Genomic DNA, 23,113 nt, shown 5'->3' on the forward strand with positions numbered 1-23,113 from the left:
CACCTACTGTACACGAATGTTTGCCATATGGAATAAAATAATTAAAAAAACCCTACTGATACAAGTTTATATGCTTTTTGCTAGTAAAAGGATTCTAACCTCTTTTTATTAGAAAAGCTGCAAGGAAAAATCATAAATATGCCAGTCACTTTGTTGTGTATGCTGGTGGAGAAATCTTGCCTTTGCTTCCCAGAAATAGTGTGAAGAACATCTGGAAAAACTGATAAAAAGACTCTGAAACCTCAAAACCAAAATACAGCTCTCCCCTCTTCAACTTCATCTTATGCTCAGCTGCACTGGATGGGCCAGATTCAGATCACAGTCCTGCATATCCCGACTAAATAGGCCGAAGTCAACACATTCATGAAACAAGAATTTGGCTCCAAACATCCAGTGACATTTAACCAGCTGAAAATTTAAGATCGTTTGTTTCAGATAGGATGCATTGTACCCTCTGACGTGAAGGGGCCTTACTGGCACAGTCTCCCTATTCAAGTGGATGCAATTTGAAATGCATCAATAAAGAGACAAAATGCTTTGATATATAATGAGCCCAAGCCTTGTTTCTCTTGATCTTAATGAAAAAGCTTGCCTCTTCTTCAGGAACCATGAGATCAGATCTTCAGCTCATTCATGGGTTTGTTAAGAGAAAAGTTAAGTCTGTTTTACCACTTCTGCTGCTGTCAGCACCAGGCTGAGGCTCTGCTGCTCTCAGCTGCGTGCACAGCCACAATCCCAACTCAGGTTTCCCACGTTCTCCTCTCACTTCTTCCCGGGGACCTGTGAAGTGGGCAAGTCTCCATGCGTACCATTGTCAGCCCACTAATTTCCCACCAGGTCATGCAGCTATTGAAATGAGATAGACATCTGCCCTCTTCCACCAAATAAAACCAAGGCTAAGATAAATAAGACAGCTCACTCTCAGGGTGAGAACTGGTCGTGCGTGTTTCATTAAAGCAACAGAGTTAGATTGGTGAAAAGCGCTTAAAGGAAACAATCTCTACCAGCGGGTCTCCTTGTTGAAGATGGCAGTTCCCCATGGTCTCTCCACTGTGTTTTAGGTACATCAAAAAACTCTTTATTTTATGAAATGGACATGAAAGAAGGAGGTGGCAGTGGGCATCTGAAAACAGCAAGACTGAAGTGGCATACTGAAAAATGCTGGGCAAAAGCACACTGCAGCCCTTCCTTGCTGCTCACAGCTGGACCTTGCTGGTTCTGTAGTCACTCCTCTTCCTCTTTGTTAAAGAAAAGACACTGCCTCCCAGGTTTTTGAATAATTCAAAGAAATTCTTCCCAATACTTCAGTGATGTAGGCACTTTTCTGCAGCACCCCAGACAGGCCTCTCAGCTCAATGGAAAATCTGCATATTGTGAAAGTTACATTGTTCTTCAGTATCTAATCTTCTAATTTCAGCCACTAACCGATTAAAAACAGAACAGAGAAACAAACAAAAAGCTACTTTCAAAGGCAGCTCTCTGGCAATTCCAAGACAGTGACAGCCTCTGAAACAGGAAATCTACTGTCACAAAGAGGATGCTGCACAGCTTTGCTTGCTCTCCATTAGTTGGGCAGTGGAGCAATAAAGTGACATGGGTTTCCAAAGTAAAGTTTGCTTTGGTCCCTAATCAGGCTTTACTCCACCTGAACTCCTGCTGACTTCAATGAGAGGTTAGATGGAGTGAAAAGTGAATGAGGACTTGAAGATTTGGCCCTTTACGAGCCAAGATTTAGTTGTAAATTTATTTAAAGACACAAAAATCTCTGAAGCTGAACTCAAAGCCACTTTTGAATACAAACCTGTAGAAAAAACAGTGTTTGTTTTCTTTCTGTAAATCTTGCATGTTAACATGATTAGGTCTGCTGGGCAGGTGTCTCCACATGTCCATGTTTGCTTTGGCACATGAGCTGCCCCTCTCACCTCTCCAAATTCACGTAAATTTAGTGTTAAATCCTGCTCTTTGTTACTTGAGAGTGGCAGGGAGCTGCTCTCCCTTCCTGCACCAAGGCTTGCTCAGATCACAGCTGGGCTGGAGTCCAGCCCAGCACGCTGGGTGCCAGGCTGGGGAGGGTCAGTGCAGGTACTCATCTTGCACAAGCAGGCAGGCAAGCATGGCATGGGATCCATCACCAGCCCCTTACTGCACACTCCTTCTGCTTCTCAAGCTATTTGTGGACTTGCCAGTTTTCCAGATACTTGTTTCCCCTGACGAAACCCCCCTGCTCCTGGAACCACCTGATTTTGTAATCATTCCAGCTTACTTTTTGTGGAAGTTTTTAGCTGCCACATGAGATAGAGAAATAAGAACACGACCCTTTATAGCTCAAAATAATATACTTGATATGACCTCCAAGTCTCACTCTGATGATATTTGCAAGGTTTTTGGGACTCAGCTGTAGTTCTCAGGGTGCTGACACTTTTGCCTGCATGGACCAGACACTCCCTGACCTACCACTCGCCTTGTTTTTTGCTCCCTGCCATGGGAAAGGCAAAAATTGGCGTTTACTTTTTTAGATCAATACAAGCAAATTCCATTTTTAGAAACTGTTTCAGAGGGCTAAAATTCAGAAGGATATAAAGAGCACTAGCAAAGACGTTTTTTATTAACTTGGAAAAGTATGTCTAGCAAGAACAGTTGGCAGGGTGAAGACCTACAGTTGTATTTAGGTATTAAGTGGCACATGCAGATCTCCCAACATTCCTTCCCCAAGTGCAATGAAGACCCAGGTACTACCCTGTTCACATTTCCTAGAAATTCAGCTGAGCCACAGAAAACTGTTGGCACCCTGTTGTGCAAGCCTGAATGCACTCACTGCTTTCTGGGCTTTGTGAACTGCTTTTTATTTAGCAGATTAATCCTAAACATCCAGATCTTGCACCTCATTTTTTTCTAAGGTCTAGGCAATGATAAAAGCAATTAGCTCCCTAAATCCTTCTCTTATCTGTAATTGGGTGTGATTTTTTTTCTTGTTTGTTTGTGAAGAACACTGAACAAAAATAGCATCCGTGATGTTGGCCAGGAAAATAGACCTTGATGACAGCCAGCTTATCTTCCACAGCTGCCTGAACAAACCAACATCTAATGGATATGTTTTCAGGAGCACTTCTAACCAAGAGCTAACACTGTTACTTGGAGGTGATGGACAGAACTGTTGCAGTTTTAACCAGCTCTCCACTTTGCAATAGAAGTGAGAAGACTGGTTACCTTCCCTTCCTGCATAGTGTCAAATCTCAAGAGCAATGGGGCTGTGGGCAGGAGGGGAGACCATCTCAGCAGTTCTCATTTCCACTGGCTTCAAGGAAATTTTTTTTAAAATTAAGAACATGAACCAGAGAGGCTCTAACTCCAGGAAGTTCTCACTCTGCCTCTTTCCCACCCTCACCCTTCCCTTTGGACAAGCACACGATTTCTAGCAGGTGTGAAAGAGCCAAGAGACAAACAAAAGAGATTAAAGACAGAACAATTCTGAAGAGCACTCAGGAGGCCACATCACAAGCACAGCACACCAGCTCCTAGAGGCAGAGGCACTCTACCATTATCTAGTTCACAGATGGACCACCCAGAAAATCTGGGAGCAATTAGGAAGGAGAACAAACAAATGCATGGAAAGAAGGGGGAGGGAGAATGGGAAGGAGGGCCAGAAGGGATTCCTTACATCATCTCCATGCAAGCGTTTTGAGAATGAAGTGAAGCTATATGGAGGAGGAATGCAGATGAAAGAGTTTTCAGTGAGAATGCAATAAAATAAAAGGCTATGAAAACATGTAGCGTATGAATGAATTACAACATGGCCACTAAATTTACAGAAAGTCAGGACAGTGTGTAAACAGAGAAAAAACCCATCAAGTTCTTGGAAACACACACATGCACATATAAACAGATCAAATGCTAACTGTCTCTCTACTAACAGCATGTCAACCCACCCTGTAACCCAGAGACTCATCAGGCAAAAAGCTGCTGACTCATTCTCCTCTCCAGTTCTCAATAGCTGGCACTGGAAACTGTCAGGAAAACAAAAATGCTACAAACTAACACCAATGCAACTTTACATCTATGCATGGATAGGAACCAACAGCCAAGTAGCTCATACTACTGGAGTTGTGTGCCTGGGAACCACCAGTTTCAGTTGGCCTGGATTCCACTCGCCTGGCAACTCATCAGTCTGCTAGTCAGGACCTCACAACACCAAGTGACATATTTCTTGCCCGGGAGGCTGACCTGATTTTGGAACCAAGCACTTTGGCTCCAACTGATTTCAAGGTGACTGCTCAGCCCTCCAAAAACAGAGCTCATTTTAAATGAAATTACTGATTTCAGGCATCTTTGCTGGTTTGAATTGTGGCATAGAAGACTGCATTTGTTGACCAGTTCTGCAAAGTTTGCCTTTTCTTTTAAAATTATTTGACATGCAGTTTGTGACTTTTGTAAGTAAGCACAATTTATAAACTGTGTTTTGTAGGATCCAAAAGTTACAGCAGAAAAATAACTCATAATAAAAACCGAACATACCAAGTGTTTTCAAGTGATGCTAATCAATAACACTGTGTTTACTTTATCTTGGCCTCCAAGAAGTGAACTCTGGTCACTAAAGAAATCTTATAAACACATTAAAGTTCACACAAACATTTTTTAAAAGCTTTTGAGTTTTCTATAATCTTGGTAAATTCCCATCCTGAAAATTTTCCCTAAAAAAAAGTGCTTATTAACTCACGAGTTCAACTGAAAAAAAATCTACTATCTGCTCCTCTTAGCAACAGCTACAATATGGCAATTAGTTTACCTTAGAATAGACATCAAGGGCTCAAAGGATGACCCTGCCCCAGAAGAACAAAATCTTTTAAAAGCCCCATTCCACTCAGTTTGCTAGTTTAGAAGGTTTGCTAAAATCCAGTTTAATGATCATGTAGTTTCTTAGCAAGTCATGTGGTGCCATATTGTGTAAGGAACAGAAGAGTTCGTTCTAAAACCTTTTTGAACTTGGGGAGCTTTTCCGACCAGCTGATGCAGAACCGTATTCTGAGATGGTAAATGAAACTGTTGGATGCAAAAGCCTCACTATTGTTTTCTTTAGCTTCTTTCAGAAGAGACAAAAGTTCCCACACAACACATACTCTCCCCTTACAATGAAAGATTCAATAATAGCAATATGTTCAAGTCCATATGGCATGGATATAAGGGAGAGGCACAACGAGAAACTGAGAACTCTGAAAGAAGGGACCTGTAAGCTGCAGTGGAAAAAAGCAAAAGCATAAAAAAACACTTTAGGTGAACCTGAATGAAGTTGCAGGGCACACTGGCTTGGCCAGTTCTCCTTTTATCATATCCCAAGTCATGGACAGCTCTCTCCCCTAACATGGTTATCAGATTTTTTAAATTTTTTATTTTTAAATGACAAGCAACAAAGTTCTTCAAAAACAGTCTGATCCAGTGGCCAGGTAAAAGGACTACATGTTACCAGGCAGGAAACTGAGATGCAGTTTCTAATACAGCCTCACAGCAATAACCCTGGAGAAATGAAACTGGAAGGGCTGATTTCAGTTGGGGCAACAGACATATATGAAAAGGAACAACAATAAATTAATAATACAGGAGAGAAGACTTATCCCATCTGGAATCAGACTTCAATGGTGAATGAGAAATAGTAAGGAGACACAAAAAGAAGGGTCTGCTTTAAACATTAGCACAGACTTGCCCCACCTCTTTCCATTACTGTCACGAAGCATGGCTTTTCCCAGCTCTCTTGTCTTCGTCTCCAACTCCTGAACTTGCTCCAGCAAAGTTTTATGGTAGGTATGCCTGGCCCTGTACCACAAGGGAAAACAAAACAAAAAAGCCAAGTGAACATTTGTTTTGCTACAAACCCCTCATTTTACTTCTCCTCTGAGAGGCACGGAGCCTTCCGTTGGAGGATTTGGGAAACACGGCACAACGTATGTGTGCCAGTCTGGGTTCAAAAAACCTGGGAAATACTACATAAGAAATGAGAAACCAGAAGGACTTCAAATTCAGCAGAACTCAGCTTCCACACAACACTGCAAGCAAGCAGCAAAGACTGTGGAGCCCTGACACTGCTGCCGTGGGACTGTTCAGGGCCCAGTGTTCAGACAAAAGAGCTGGGATTCATTGAATATTCATGGCAGTAAAACATGATTCCACTCTGTCTTTTGAGCTATGCATGGCACTGCTCTGAAAACCTGAGGAGAGTCTCAGATGATAATTGCCATTCAAGCCCCTTTATTTTCATTTATCAGTCTCACATGACTTGGAAAGGCACTTCTTTTCCCGCTGAGCTTTCAGAGTGACAGCAACAAGACTGGCTGTGTCCTGTTTTCTCAGCTTGGGAATTCAAAGAACAATCTGTGTACCACACACACAACAGAAATTTGGACAACCATGTCTGCTGTGAAGAGACCTGGGCCATTTTTTTCCGGTTTCACCTTCTGCTCCAGTGCTAGTATACCTAAATTACCTTGATCTAAAGAGAAAATCTCAACATGTTCTGTCTCAACATGTACAAAGCAATAATACAGAACATAAGGATCATTCTCCAATGGGCAGTTTTTGATCAGCTTCCTCTTTTGTGTCTCTTAAAGGAGGATAAGTGTCCCAAGAGATAATATTGATCTGCATGTGACTGCACAATAAACCTAAAACCAAGATGGACCCAAGTTGGCTCAGACGCCACTTGCTTCATGGTATTAAAATAATATTCTTCAACTCCAGGGATAGCAAAAACTTCTTTACATGTTTTACAAAAACCTTACATGGAGATACTATAATTTTTCACCAATGATGTAAAACAACATCAAACTCCCACTAGCAGGAAAATAGCAACTGATGTATAAGTAATTAAAATATAATGAAGATGCATTTTTAAAAAGCATGATTCTTGTTATTACTTCCATGGGGAATAAGAAACAAAGACCGTAACATCCTTGCCTATACTATTTTAGATTACTGTGCCTTGATATTAATACTGTTATCCAAGTCCTCTGGTCTTTGTGTTGCTGGATTGGGCCTCAAATATCTCTAAAATGAGAAACTAAAATGAAAACTACCTTTCAAAACACATCTGCATTCAAGAGGAAAAAAGTGAACAACAAAAGATGAAGCAGAGGAAACTCTGGAGGTAAACAGTATCAGGTTGTACTTAGAAGAGCAGCCTATTAAAACAAACCACTGAAGGTGTGTTGTTTGCAAGGGAATGCCAACGTACTATGATCGAAGACATCTGTAGGCAAGGATATTTTTTCAATGCCTAATGTTTCAAGGATGTGAGATTACAAATAGCTGCACAGAAGTTAGATTCAAGTTCCCATAACTAGATAGACTAATGATCAGATGGGTCTCCTCTTTGAGGAAGGAAAACTATAGCAATTAAAATAAGAAAGATTTGAGCTATTAATTCTTACAATCTCTACAGCTGACTTCACTATCACCCTCTTTAACGTGACTAAATACATTGAAATTTTGACCTTGAACTCATCTCCTACGTTTTAAAGACACCATACCTACTACTGCAAATCTGAACACTGAGCACGTTTGGAGCTTGTAAAAATCCTTTATAACCAGTTTTCCCATGGAAAAGAACACAAATCCCCAAGTTAGCCAATCTCTCCCAAGACTGTATGTTCATCTTACCATCCAGCAGAAGAGATTAGAGATGTTTTCCTTTTCCCTTAGTGTAAATCCTGAATTCAAAATTTAACAGAATAGAGCCCGAGCAACAAAGTCCAATTAGTGCAGCCCAGCAAAAGGAAACATTACACTGATACTTCACAATATGGAAAAAATACTGTTGTCCTGATGTCAGGGGTACTGATGTATTTTGTAAGTAGTGTGAAATGTTGAAATATATGGGCTCTGCTGTGGCTGGCTATCCATAAATCAACAATAAACCCACAGGTGAATATTACGCACTGAGTCACTCCTTCACTTGGAAGCAAGAGCATCCATGGAAAAGTCAGTAATTAAATATTTATAAAAAGGGCCTGAACTAACCTATCCATGTGTTTCTTCAAAAAAAAACACAAAAAACCAAACAACTGAAATACAGCATTACAATTGCCTCAGAGTCTGGGCTTGCTCCCACCAACTGCAAATATTCCTTGGACTGCTGGCAACAGGATTGGATACTTCATATTTTTTTCACAACAGCACATTATTAACTTTTGATACACAAAAAGACAGGCAGAAGTCTTAGCTTTTACCTTGTACTTTATAAGCAGCCCTGGATACATGATCAGCCCTCAACAAATTATGAGCTCATGTTCAATGCTCCTGTTCAGCTGAAAGTTGATGTGTTACATGAAGACAAACTCACTTTCCTCTCACAGACGGGGATATTAGAACACAGACCATAAGAACAGGTAAAGGGTCATCTTTGTATTTTGGGTGGCCCTTTGCCTTCCAAGCCAGGAAAGTGTGTAGCTTCACTTCATTGCCCTAGGAGGATATTTAGGGGGTTCAGGAGGCTGGAATCTGCCAGGGAGAAGTGCAATTACATTCATAAACTTCTTTTAAACATGGTGACACCTCTACTCTGGCCCATTAACCTTAACACCATGTTAGGAATCTTGTGCTCCAGGGACTGCAAGTGTGTGCAGGGATGGGAAGAGCTCCTGGTACCTTCTCTCTTATTCACACCGCAAACCTATCAAGTGCAACATGTTTCTTCCCAATGGTAAAAATAAAGAACATGAAGATTTTGGCAATAATTTGAATGCTCAGAACATTTTTTGCTGTAACATTAAGTATTGAGCCATCAATTATCAATGAATTCTTGCCTAATTTTGCTGGAATATGATTCCCACATAGCTTTGTGGCTCAGTTATTTTGATATTTCCTAGCACCAGTGGTATGTATTTGAGTGACATGTGCCAACTATGAGGAAGCACTCACCTTATTAAACTCTGTTCATTTCAGTGGTAGCACAACTGGGACTTTAATAAGGCAAAAACCAAAACAAATCCACTTAACTCAGTATAGTGGACCAAAACTAACAATGTAGTATTGCATCCATGTATTAATAATAAGCTTCCTTCTGTTTTTTAAAGAGTTTTCCACATTTCCCTGATCAACTTGAGAAAGAAGGAAAAAATAAAGCCTGAAGCTGCAGAGAACATGGGAGATAAGAGGTGTGTTGACAACTGTAGCCTGTGTAACAAAGGGATCATGTAAAACTAGCTGTTGCTTCCAGCGTTACAAGTTTTGATAGTGGATCCGACACAGCAGTTTACAAAAATAAATCTGAATGGGTGTGAAACAAACTTTTGTATCCCTCATAACCTTCTTCCAGACAAAAACTCTGTGCTGTATTTATGGTTTTCTGGTAGTATTTTGTACTGAAATTAGGTATGTACCTTTTGGGCTACATGGATGTTCCTTTTGGGGACACATGCTTCATGTCTAAAAGAAACTCAAAGGGATAAATTCCATGACCATGAGAAGTCAGAGCTGCTGGAATTTTATGGCCAAAACCAGATTCTGCTGAATTACAGACAGCAACGTGGTATAACCACTGCTGTGGAAATCTGCTGGCTGATTTCCAGTGTCTTTGGGCTCAAGTTTTCAATGGCAAGCCTCTTGGAAAGGAAACAGACCTCTACTCCTTCCATATGGCAATGCTGATAGTGGTGTCATTTCATTTATCCTAGTTAAAATGTTAATGGTGTTAATTTTTCAGTGGTGGGTTAAAAAAAAGAGAAGTCCTGCTCAGAGAACAGATTTTTTACTTAATGTTGATAGGAGCAGCCTGTTTAAAATCTGTTGGGAAAATATCCAGTACATCAATCATACAAGTTTGTCTTCAGGGCTTCACAATCTCTGTACATTCTTGGTCTAAACCACTGAAAGGATTATGTTGCTGAGATTTCTCTAAGAAATATTAAAGAGCAGGCTGAGTCAGTAACAGAGTTTTAAATGAGTAATAGCTGAGGATGAGCCTGCCTTGGTCTGGCCTGTTTTGCAATTCTTGAGTAATTTCTGTTGAGAACTGATAAGAACAGAGGACAACTTTGGGACATTCAGCTATGATGAAAACATCTCAAGAACTAAAGCATAATCTTGGACCATCTAAATATATATTTGAGCCTCAATGCTGCAAACAGTTCAGCACCTATTCAGCTTTAATCACAAAAGTAGTCCCACTGGCTTCTAAGCAGGTAATTTTAAAGAATGCCTGACACAGGAGAAGGGCCTGTTATGCTAAAAGAATCCTAAGATTTTTTTTCCCCAGAGCTTTAAAAAGCAGATCACAGACATAGCTAAGATACATTTAAAACATTTTAGCCTCAGCTTTAGAATTTTAAAGTAATTTTCTATTGGAGAATTTTAATGAGTGTAACAAAAAACCCTTTAGTGTGCTAGACTGTTAAATCATGGTTTGGCCCCAACAGAAATGTTACATTATGGTACCTAGCTTTAATTTTAGCAGCATAGCTTGTGAAAATTAAGCTGAGGAATAAATTAGGAAAACATTTAAGAAGCACTTACTAATTGGTAGATTTGCCTACTACCAGCTTAATTTAGCTGTACTATCAACCCCATAGGAAGAAAAAAATATTTTCAGATATATGCATATGAACCGATTTATCCTTTTACACCTGTGTTTGGGAAACTTCCTGCTTTCCTCCCCCCTGTATTTTCTGCATTTTTCTGTAAAGAAGATTGGCAGAGTTGGCAGTGTTAGGCTTCTGGTTGGACTCTGTGATCATAAAGGTTTTTTTAAACCAAAATGAGTTCATGATTCTAAGAATCTTCACTTCAAGCCTTTGTGACAAGTGACAAGCTAACCCATATTCCCTTTTCACTCCACCTAGGATCTGCCTTTTTGCCCCAGAGTTGGAATGGCCTGGGTCCTCCTTGCATGAGGTTATTACATACCCATGCAATAAAGCCTTCTTGGTTTAACACAGCTTTCCAATGGAAAGGATGAAAGCTTTGGTGCATAAGACACTTAAAAGCAAGCTGAACAGAACACCAGAAGTTCTAAATGAAAGTGATACTTCTGCACTTCAAATTGCAATGGTAGAGATTGTAAGTTGCTTCTCTTTAAATCAAGTTGTTGAAATTGTTTTCCTTCTGCAATGCTTTGAAACTACAGTTTTGAGGGAAGGGGATTACACAGGCTTGTATTTCACAAGGCTTGTTTCTCCTCCCTGGGCAGGGAAGGAATCATTAAGACTTAAGCATAGAGTGCAGAACATTACTCTTCTCTCAGTTAAATCCTGGAGGACCCACTGTGGAAGGAGAAACCAAAAAGCAGCTTAAAAAGAACTGGGAGGCTACTGGTATAGAGTGTGACATTTTTACTTTCTACCTAACCTTAGTCAAATTGAATAAATTATTTGCTCCTTTGCAGAAATAGGAAATCTCTGATGTCTCATTCAAATTTGCAGTCAGCTAAAGGGTACACAACACAAATAATCATCATCTTTACTCAGACAAGACTGCCTCCTTCAGATTCAGGACTAACTATTAATTCTCTCACATTGCCAGCTGCATTGGTAGGTGAGAAATGACTCCCACTTGACTTTTCTCAGAGGTCTTTCAAATACCAGCAGTTTGCATTCACTGAAAGGCTTCTTAGCTTGTTACAGAACAATACTGGACAGGACAACTTGTGCACACAGAGTAATTCCTACAACACTAAGAGGACTGGTTTGGGACTTACGCTGTCCATGCCACGTCTTTAACAAGGCACGCAGTGGGCACGAGAAACAAGCCAAACCAGAAGTATCCACATCTTAACACCATTCCAGCCTGTGAAACAAACAAAAATCATTAGCATATTCAAACCATTACATGTTAAGTGGTTGTGTACAAGGAAAAGGTAGAGTAATGGCATCAAACAGGTACTGCAGCCACGATCCAGATGATGTTGAAATATGGTGGTGGTAAGTCTCATTAATCCTAGCAGAATTTAGGCGTATAATTAACAAACAGCAATGGCATTTCTCATGTGGTCAATCCTTATGTTCTCAAATTCCTTAGAATTTTTAAAATAATTCCTTTGACCAAATTGTCCACTTTTTGGATCCAGGCAGAGATATTTTCACTCATTAAGTGCACTGTAAATATATTCAGCTTGCACTTTTAAGTATCTTTTGTGCTCTTTGCTTACTCTCTTTTCTACCCACTGTTCTAAGTCTCAGAGCAGCACCAGACTGACCTGAAAAACACCAACATTTTACACTAAAATGTTTCAGTCATATTCCACTTAAATACAGCACTTCCTGTTCAAACTACTGCTGCCTGAAACCCAGAGTGGGAAAGACTCACTCCTGTCCCACAAATGGCTTTTTTTACAAACAAAGAGCTCGAAGTTTACATTTGCATTTTTCTCATTGTTGTAATGCTCAGTAGGATTTGAGAAGGAAGATATCTGGAAGCCCTGGAAGTCTCAGCATACACAAATAGCTATGGAACAACATTGGAATACAGCACTATTTACTGCTATCTTAGGTCTTTAGAATCTTTTACAGAAAAAATAACGATGAGTAAGGCCCAGGTTTGCTACACGGAAGACTTGAGATGGCCTCACCACTTCTTGCATATACTCACACACACCATTCCTATAAGAATAATTTAAGTTCTCTAGTATATTAGAAATGGATTTTTTATTTTTTTTTGTAATGACCCTGGTGCAGCACACAATTAAAACAGGCAGTGAAAGGTGTCAGCAGCGTTTCCAGTGGTTATCCACATCTGGCTCCCTTGCCAGCTACAGACACTGCCACATCCCTTCCCCAAAACTCTACTTGGCAATATTTTTATGTCACACACAATACACACGACTCTACAGATGTCCATGTGTGACATTGCTGATGGCAGGGAAGCCTATACCCATGGACACTGAACTAAAGCAGCTGCCCGTCCCCCCCACATAAAGGCTCAGCTGTCCCTGCAGCACACAAGAAAGTAGCAGTCCACCATGCTTAAGTGTCAGAGCATTTTACAAACACAAAGGTGGTCTGAAAAAGTTTGTCTCAGCCTGGAGAAAAGAAGGGTCCAGGGTACCTCATAGCAACCTTCCAGTACCTGAATGTGAGCTACAAGAAAGGTGCGGAGGGACTTTTTACAAAGGCCTGTAGTGAGAGGACAAGGGAGATTTAGATCAGACATTGAGAATAAATTATTTTCTGTGAGGGTGGTGATATACTGGAACAGGTTGCCCACAGAAGTTGCGGTTGCCCCATCCCTGGAAGCGTTCAAGGGCAGGTTGGCTCCGAACAACCTGGTCTAGCAGGAGGTGTCCTTGACAATGCAGGGGGGGTTGGATCTAGATCATCTTTAAGTAAGGTGTCTCACAACCCAAATCATTCTATGATTCTATGAAGTTAAACTACAGAACATGGAACCAAACAAAACACCTACTAGCCTTCAAAATACATTGTGAGAAGACATTTGTGATTATACCCTTTGTAAGACATACGTGATCGATTGCAACAGAAGGAACAGAAGGAACTTCCACCACTCACTACAGCAAAGCTTTGAAACTGAGTAAAGCCATCAGACTGCATTGCCAGGATGACCACCACTAGTAACTAGCATCTTCTCCCAGTGATGATCTCCGTTTAAAATTGCCCACCTCAACTCAGTCATATTTAGCAGCAACTTGCCCTCAGGTTGCCAAGTAGCGAGTACTTCCAAAATCATTTTTGACTTTTGAATATTAAATCCTCCATGTTGTTGCTGGTCTGACAGATCAGTGGTAAATCTTGTACTGAAACCAAGAGCAAACTAGACTGTGCTAAAACATTTATGGACACTTTGCCACCCACACAGACAGTATGCAAACACATTCCAGTCCAGAAACAGCTCTCAGTTATTTGTGAGCCCTAATGCCTATTTTCACATCAGAATGCCAGTAGTATACAGGCAGTTTTGAGCTATGCTTATTTAAGGAAAAGGATATGCAGGAATAAGAGGGAAATCTTAAACTCACTGTTAGCCAAAAAGCTGAACTGTAATAACACAGTGGCAAAACATAATGAGATTTATTCCCATGCTTTGCTTTTATTTGGCTGTGACCCTGCAAGCACTAACAATCTAATTACATCAGCATTTCCAATGACCATCCTTCCACCGACTGTGTGATTAAAGGCTTCACATAGCCACAATGTTCTCTATGCATTGTTTGCTATTTTTGTTTCAAATATTTTATGTTCCACTTTTTGCTTTTCTAGCTGAAAGCAACCCAACACACTTTCAAAGTGCAGAACAATCTGAGTAAGTGTTCAGTAGAAGTTTAAATGCTATTACTGTTGTTACAAATGTTGACATCTCGGTCAATGGCTATGAATTTGGACATGTCACATGTTAACCAGCTCAACACCAAAAAAATGTCAAGGCAAATATTTTTTGCCTGCAATTATGCATTTTACTACAGTAGAGTCCAAAACCTGCACCACAACAGTAAAACTATCCATCTCATCTAAACCCTGCCAGACACTCACTACTGGCAAATCTTTTTCCATATAACCTGCTCCAAGATTTTACTCCATTCCTGAGCTCTGCTAAAAGGTTCCTTCCCTGTTCATCTCTGGTTTCCTCTCAGCTGCATGACTGCTATGCTGCATGCCAGGGAACTGGTTTGTCACAGCTCTCCCTCTGAACTCTGCCTCCTCCCTGGCCGGGTTACACCATCTGCTCACAGGACAGGAGCTCCTCAGCAGAGGATTCACTGGAAACCACCTAACACATTCTGGGGACATCCACAGGCAGCATTCCTAGGATATTGTCCAAATTGCAGGATAGAGAGCAGGGTTTATGAACAGGACCTATAATATGAATACCTATATATCACAACAAAGCACTCCTCAGGCTCCACAGCTGTTGCTGTGCTCCATTCCAGTTGTTCAGCTATTCATGAGAGCAGTGAGCACAGTCCTGAAGTACATGGCATTGCCATACCCACCCTTCAGCTACCAGTTATCTCCTCCAGATAAGAAAAGCAGAGCTACTAAGCAGGAACCACCACAATTTTAAATATTTTTTAGAAGGTCACAGGGAGGAGGAGAAGAAATAGTTTGTTTTTTAAACAAATTCAAAATTTGACCAGCTCTGTCATCACACAGGCCCCATGATACACAGCTAAGTAATTTTTACTCTACTGCTGTAAACATTAGTGACTAGCACATCCAAAGCAAACTACCAGAAACCATTAATCACATGGCACCCCCAAAACCACTTAAAAAAACCTGCTGAAGATGCCTAAACTACTACTACAATTAGTAGACTGACTTCCAAGCACTGACAAGACTGCCACAATAAAATCACTGAGGAGTGACAACATTTCTTAAAACAAAATACTAGGAACAAGAAATAAAAAACAACCTTTGCTTCAGTTATTTTAACTGAGGAGTGAAAATTTAGGTCCCAGTACCTTTAACCTCTCATAAACTCATTTTGTAAGGGTGGGTAGTCTTTTTTTTTTTTGTGTGTGTGTTTTTTTTTTTTTTTTTAAACAGCAACAAAAAAGCAGTAAGTACTAACCTACCAGAATGACTCGGAAGATCTGCTCTGTATTACTATTTTAGAAAGCCTAGGTTAAGTTTTATTCTGCTTTGTTTGTTGGCTTTAAGTCAAGGACATGCTCTATAAAAGCCTATCAACCAGCAGGAAATAGGTTGTTTCAAAAAATCTTAAATTACAATCTAGAATATGTTTCAAACTCTTTTCTTCATTTTACTACTCTTTCTTAATATGCAAATACCATCATTCAGAGTTTACTTCTCTGCCAACAGATGGTGCCACTATTTTCAACACCATTTTGAAGGGGAAAAACAAGGCCAGAAGTGCCCAGGGGTGAGTAGTCTTATCATAGCGTGGTTGGACAACCGGGGTTCAGTACATGATTCAGACAAACCACACAGGGATCTCAATCATCTTATATAATTCATGAAAAGTGAGATAAAATTTAAATTCATATTTTGAATAATAAAAGCTTTTTATTAATTTCTTCCTATATCCATGCATCCTAACTAATAAAAAATGGATAGTAAAAGCTTAAGGTCATGATGGAAACAGCTGGCTTTATATTGACACTGTGACAAAAACTATTACTGCAAGTGTACCTGGATCCTGATCGTAGCTCTCTCCACAAGGCACGGATAAGGACTCAATAGGTTGCTCAATTATGATGTCAAATGCCACTTTTATACACTAGAGATACAAGTCCAACCTGCAGTCAAGTGACCACAGTCAGGTCACTTTGGTCCTCACTAGTCAAACATAGACAATAGCATGGCACTATCTTGGGCAGCACTGGGGAAAGAAGACAGGTAGAGGATGGCCACATGATTGTTGTGAGGGTTTGACACATGATAACAGTACAAGAAACATTCACTGCCATCACTGAGATACTGTTGATCTAGACATCTATGACACTGAAGGATCCAGCTGACAACAGATGTGGCTGGAGCTGCAGGTGCAACTTCAGGACTCTTGGTCCTGCTGCTTCATCTGCACTGCCCCAATAACCAAAGCAGACTGTAGTGAATCATCAGGAGGCAGTTAACCCCACCTTAATGCAGTCAACTGACATGCACCAGGTAGACATCTCTGCTAGTACCTCTCCTCCATCAATTCTAGACCAGTGACTCTGAGCTCACCGCTCTAGAAGGGCTAAAGCTGGGGCAGGGGGATCCCAGTTGGTCACTCTGCTCCCATCCCATGCTAGGCAAGTAACTTGAAAGCACATTTGTTATTCAGTCAAGAAGTACAAGGGGGACAGTCTTCTTCAAAGCCTCAGTCCACATGTCTGAGGTGCCACTCCTGGGGTCTCAGTCATTTTCCCACCAGTGAGAGGGTGCTGCTAGTTTGGGCAAACTATCCCATTCCATATATCATGAAGTCCCAGTGCCTCACCCGATAGCAAGGTGTGTGGACAAATATATTATTCTTTGTGATCAGGCATAAACACTGGGACACATTATAGCAATGCTCCTACTTCACTCTAGAAACTCCCTGATTCCTGGGAAAGATTGTCTTTCATTTGCTCTGCAGCAACAGGGTTGGTTCAGAAACCGCTTTAAAGGTCCAGGAAATACTTGCAGTAGAAAGTTAAACACACTCTACTCTAATCTTGAAATTGTTGCTCTTTTAGTGATGTTGTATCTTTGACATCTTTGCTGCAGGGTTTTTTTGGGGTTTTTTTTGTAGTTTTTTTTTTTTTTTTTTTTTTAAATGCTTTTCACATCTAACTTCATCAGGAAGAGGAACAGATTCCATGCACAGAAAAGCTATAATAGATTATGAATAGTATCCCTGTGCAACCTGCAAATACCTGATGCATTTATACAGTTTGCAGACCCGCACCCAGCCCTTTTTTCCTTTAGGAAAGACTTGCACCGTGCACCCTCTGAGCGCTCTGGGTCCTCTTAAGACTGAGGTCTTAAGTGTTTCAGTGCCAGCACTGGATAGTTTTCTTGTTTTAAAAGACCTTGAAGTTTTAACTTGAAAGGACAAAATATTAAATCCTTATCAACAAAGTGGCTGAGTAGATCTTAAGGAAGCAAAGGACTTGCCACACACTAACACTGTAAGCACATGCCATGCAACAACTGGAATACATTGTGTCATAGAGCAATCTATTTTTCATAAATTATTCTGAAGACATCAACCAGCAATGGATTTATCTCACTTTAAATAATAAAACAGCATTATGTAGATTCAGTCAAAACCTCCTTTTGTGTCTATTAGCTTATATGGAATAGTCACTATCTCTTCCCCATGATGTTACATTGTACAAAATACACAAATTTAGTTATACTTGCTGTATTATACAAGATCCTTAAAGTGCTACAAATATAAGACCTAACTTAAAGATCAAATATATTAAAACCCAAGGCAGAAAGTTGACAAGAGTTTACTCATGGTCACACAAATCAACTGCAGAGCTAGGCACATTGCCCAAGTCCCTCAGTTAAATCACACTACACAGAGACTACATCTACTGGAGCCTGAGTATGAAATACAATCAATATCCAAGAATGCAGTCTCAAGAATTTTCCTGTGCATGTTGGAACATAATCCAGCCTCGACATGAGTCGGTGCTTAAGAACTTTTTCCCCTAATATGACTGTGACCAGCTCCAGGCTGGACAGATTTACTAGAATCAGGACTGACAGGTGTGATCAATGTATTTACAAGCTCCCTCTTCAATATGCACCTTGGCTGGAAATGTACCTAAAGAATGACCCCTTTGGGTTAGTGGCAAAGTGTTGAAAAAATGAGGCAAAAGAATTTGATTTCCACTCCTGCTTACACCACTGGGATTCAGGAGTATCTCAAATGGAATCAGTGGAGCTCTACCTCCGAAAGGTTGGCTGAATATTTCCATGTCTGAAATAAAGATGTGCAATGTTTTCCATAATGTAAGAGTTTTCATTCTAAAATGACTCAGATGAAAACAATGACCTCACTGGCTGGCTGGATTTAACACAATGACACATTGGTCCAGTCTCAAACCTATTTCTTCCCTCTCCCAGTCTCCACTCATACAGCCATATCCCCTTGAGAGCAGTAAAAGAGGAAAGGAAAAAAACATCAGATCCTTCACTCAGATATTTTACCCCTTTCCCTTTATTTTGCCAGTCATACTTAAAACCATATGGAAGTCTAGAGTAGGAAATCTATCCACTGTCTAGCTTCCACAACATAGTTATCAAGGTTATTGGTAGTTTTAATGTAATACCTGGATATATGTATGTAGGGAGGGATGACAGGAGCAGTACTTCGAGCAAAAATAAAAATGCCAACACAGTGTCACAAAGTTATACTCTTGGCCTTCCTAGTAAAGCCCAAAGTATTTTGAAATATGGGTCCTGGTTAAGAAGCTTTTTGTTAAAGAAGATGCTAGCTAAAAGGGTTAAAAGAAAGCACGGAAACACAAACTAAAGAACAGAAAACCCAGAAAAATAAAATGGCAAGTCATAAAAGACAAAAACTTGCTTGAAGCTCTTCCATGATCCGAAAATTCCAGAGTTTGGCAATACAAAGCTACAAAACCAAGGCTCAGTATATTCAAAAGGAAAAAGGAAACCAAAACAATGGACTTCATGTACACTTCCGTGATTTTGGAGAAACTAGCGAGAACTATAACACTATAGGAGCACAGTGCAACCCTCAGATCTTCTGCTTCCTTTTATTTGCCTTGTTAGGAACTGTTTTTCCATAATGGAGGAATACAGAAAGTTAGCAACCTATTTTTATTCAATTTCTTAACGTAATATAAAGAAATTAAGATTTGATACATAAATATATATCATTGGCCAAATGTGTCCCAAAGGGTGTTACTAACCTCTGCTTTGTGTTAGCTAAAACATATTCTACATAAGCAGCCTTGCCTAAGAAAAAATTCTGTATCTCATTATTTAATTAGTATACAACACTACCAACTGAACAAGAAACCCGCCCATCTTACTCTCCATTTTTACTCTGATTGCAGAGAATTAAGAAAATTAATCAGGTGGTGTTTTAATTTGATTTTATGGTTCACTGGCAGTGTAAACTTCAATGCAATTTCATGCAGTCTATCAACTCTTTTTCATTATTGGTTACATTAACCTCAACTGAAAGTGTAAATGAATGCTTCTTCAAAGTAATTTTGAGAAGACTTATGGTTCAAAATTTGCAGTAAAATCATGCTCCACAGAAATGGATATAAGTGGATTCCTGAAATTTTATTTAGAGTACAAGAATCTTCTCCTTAAAAGTGGATGAAATACCTCTGTACATCTTCAGGTACATAACACCAAGCACTAATTGTTTTTCTTGGTTTTAAAAAAATACATATCAACAAATATCATTCTGTATTAGTCTGAGCTAATACATTATATGATGTTTCTCCTTTTGAAGTAATGTTCAGCATATAACCACTCTTGTCTGGTGCTTTTAACAACTTCTGTGCTGGTTTTAATAGTAACCACTCTTCTATAGTAGCTGCCCTTATTAAATAACCATGCCCTTATCATGAAAGCAGCAGGGAAAAAAAATTAATTTTACATAACTCACCTTTTAATTTAAAATGCCAAAGAAGTAATTATGTTTAGCAGAAGACATTTCTTGCCAATGAAGATATAAGATATTTGAATAACCTGCCAAATTACACCTACAAAGTGGCAGAACCTTCGAATTTCCTGGATTTGTGTGTTAAAATCTTCCAACTGTGCTACTGCAACAGCATTGGCTTCCTCACATAAAACACATTTGATTCAAGATACTCCATCCTCCTCAGTATTAGCTAAGTAGCATCCCTGACTAAAAAGGTGCTCTGTTAAGAGAAGAAAGGTAATTATCAGAAACCCTGGTCTTATTTCATCTCTGCCATGGTTTCATGGTATGAATTTGGGTATGTGTTTAAAAGTCAGGTAAAACACAGGAAATATGGTAATAGAATCATAGAAGGTTTGGGTTGGAAGGGACCTGAAAGATCATCTAGCTCCAACCCCTCTGCATAAGCAGGGAAGACCTTTCACTAGACCAGGCTGCTCAAAGCCCCATCCAACCTGGCCTTGAACAGCACCAGGGAGGGGGCAACCACAGCTTCTCTGGGCAACCTGTATTGTCCTATAAATCAAAGAGCCTGCTGAATTCTTATGGATGCCAATAGCAGCTGAAAGTACATCATTTCCTTAAAGAGGTCTCTGCATTCTTCAAAACTGCCCTGTAAACTCACTTTTATTGATCTTCATCTGTCTTAATCTGTTATAGCAATGATTGACTTGAATCAGATAAGAGTTATTACTTCCCCATGCTATATTTCTCCAGGAAGAGTAGTTTATCAGCTCGGTCACTACATATTCACCTAGAATTTTATCTTCAATGAATGGTTACATTCTTAAAGAATATTCTGAATTCATTTAGCTCAGAGTTTTCTTCGCTCTCAAACTGTATCTCTTGAAGGCCTTTCACATTATTTTAGCATGACTATAGCTCAACTCAGATCAACGGAATCTTACCACAAATGGGTGCTTTTTCCCACCAAACTTGGGTTCTTTCCTTCATTTCCATTCCCAGGGCAATTTATTCATTGCTTGAGAACATACAACCTCTTCATACTGCCAACATCCCTTTGAGCCTTGTATTACCACATACAAAGTACATCTGCAATGATTCCCACCACATCCTCTTGGCAAACCCTGGAGATGCACCCTGTATCTCCCTTCTTCCTCTCACCCTTTGCTGAAATCTTTGTAACAGCAGTGTCATAATAGTATTGTTTTACATAAATTCTCTTTCCCACATCACATTCTGTATCACAGCTACAGATGCCTGCTCTAATTCTATATATAGATGAATTGCAGGCAAGAGTTAGCTTCCTAGCCCATTGAGAGGCCTCCCAAGCTTCAAGGGTGTCTGGTGTAGTATCTGATGTCTGTAGGGGACACCTTGTGCCATGGAAGATCTTTGGCACTGCTCAGTCCTGGTCACCTTGTTCCACCCCTATCTCTCCACAGACGGCAGATTTCTGAGCATATGACATTCAGAGCACAAGAGCCAGGGACCGACCTGACAGCTGAAAACAGGTAGCCCCAGAGGAAACATCCTCTTCATCATAAAACATCAACAAAACGGCAAGAAGACATAAGCACTGGCCTGAGGTGCAGGAGGCCCAGTCCCAGGGTGGCAGCTCCTGCCTCCCCATCCTCCCCATCCAGGCGGACCCGGCGGCTGCTCCAGCCGCACCAGCAGTGCTATTTCACAAGAACCACACTGCCAGCTCCTGCCTGGGCAAGAACGCTGTTCATGTCTCACACCAGCTGGTGCACTAACTTTATTACATCAATTTATGCTTTCCCTTTAATTAAAAGGTACCGAAAAACATTTGGTTTTGATTTGGATACTCAAACCCACTGAGACTCCTCAGCGCAGGCTGGGCTGGTCCTGCCTGCGTCTCCACAATGAATGACTTCCGCAAGGCGCCGGCCGAACGCCTCCCCAAACCCTTCCCCTAATCCCAGACATCTGCTCCGCATCCCGGCAGCCCGCAGGGACGCGCCGGCCCCGCCGTCAGCCTGGCCACAGATGAGTAAACACACCCGTGCCCGTGTCAGGCTGCCCTGTGACTGCAGCTGAGCGCGCCGGACGTGGTGCACGGTTCTCATTTACAGCATTCGTAACATCGAGGAAACACCTGTTAAGAGACTACCCAAAATAAACTTACCATGAGGCTTTTAAGGAAGAGAAAAACCTGACTGACAGCAGCGGTACCAGATCTGACAGCAGCAGAATTCAAAGCCCCATTAAAAACCCTGACCAATTAAATACACAAACAGCACCGTTTTTCATTTCAGGGTAACAGTTACTATTTCATTTCTCATCTTCCACTTAAAATAGATGCTCTTCACACTAGAAGACTCAAGTTTGACCTATTTTGACCCAGTTTATTTTCTTCTGTGTGCAAAAATCCTACAATGCCATGTTGTGTGTAGTTTTAAAATAAATACTTCCATATGGTTACGCTTTAAAATAACAGCAGCGTATCACCAGTTTTTAAATAGTTTCTGCCTGGCTAATCAAAAAGGTGGATGGTGAAATTCTACTTAAAGCCTGCAAGGTCCAGTAAATGAAAATCAGTAATTTTAGAAGAAGCGTTACAATAGTACAAATATTGAGATTTTCCAAAGCCATGTCAGTGACAATGGAAGCAACCCCAAAGTCTTTCAAGTCTTCAGTATCAGACACAACTAGCATTTTCAAAAGCTTGCCAGTGTTCATTTTAAACGCCCGTTTTCCCCCTCCAGGGGCCCTGCAGCTTTACCTAGGCCAATGGTGGCCTCCCCCTCCTCCCTGTATACACATCTGACCAGAGCTCACACCACAGGCTGATTGTGGTATTTTTCAAGAACACTTAAGCTTCTTCAGAGCACGGGTCACACTGATGTTCAAGTACAGCTATATCAAACACTTGCAATATTTTGCATTTCACAGTTTCTTTCTACCCAGGACTCTCCAGCAAGAACTATGCTGCTTACTAATTTGAGCACTACACCATGCCTATGAGGTATGAAATTGTATTTCTTGTGCCGTAGGTATGGAAAAACCAACATTCATACTAATTAACACAGCTTTCCCTACATCACATAGTCATTTTTAGGCCAAG

At 40.5% G+C, this 23,113-nt stretch overlaps 1 protein-coding gene across 1 annotated transcript in view; it reads right to left on the minus strand.

Annotated features, from left to right (window-relative positions):
* Positions 1-23,113, minus strand: part of ATP8A2 (ATPase, aminophospholipid transporter, class I, type 8A, member 2) — a 270,225-nt gene that overhangs the window by 24,623 nt on the left and 222,489 nt on the right. Inside the window, exons 28-29 of the mRNA XM_010005627.1 lie at positions 11,678-11,766; positions 5,701-5,805 (exon numbers count right to left, since the gene is read on the minus strand). Of these exons, the coding sequence (XP_010003929.1) occupies positions 5,701-5,805; positions 11,678-11,766 (194 nt within the window). The remainder of the gene's footprint in view (positions 1-5,700; positions 5,806-11,677; positions 11,767-23,113) is intronic.

Source organism: Chaetura pelagica, unplaced genomic scaffold (genome assembly GCF_000747805.2).
Source record: "Chaetura pelagica isolate M959 unplaced genomic scaffold, ChaPel_1.0 scaffold269, whole genome shotgun sequence".
NCBI lineage: Eukaryota > Metazoa > Chordata > Aves > Apodiformes > Apodidae > Chaetura > Chaetura pelagica.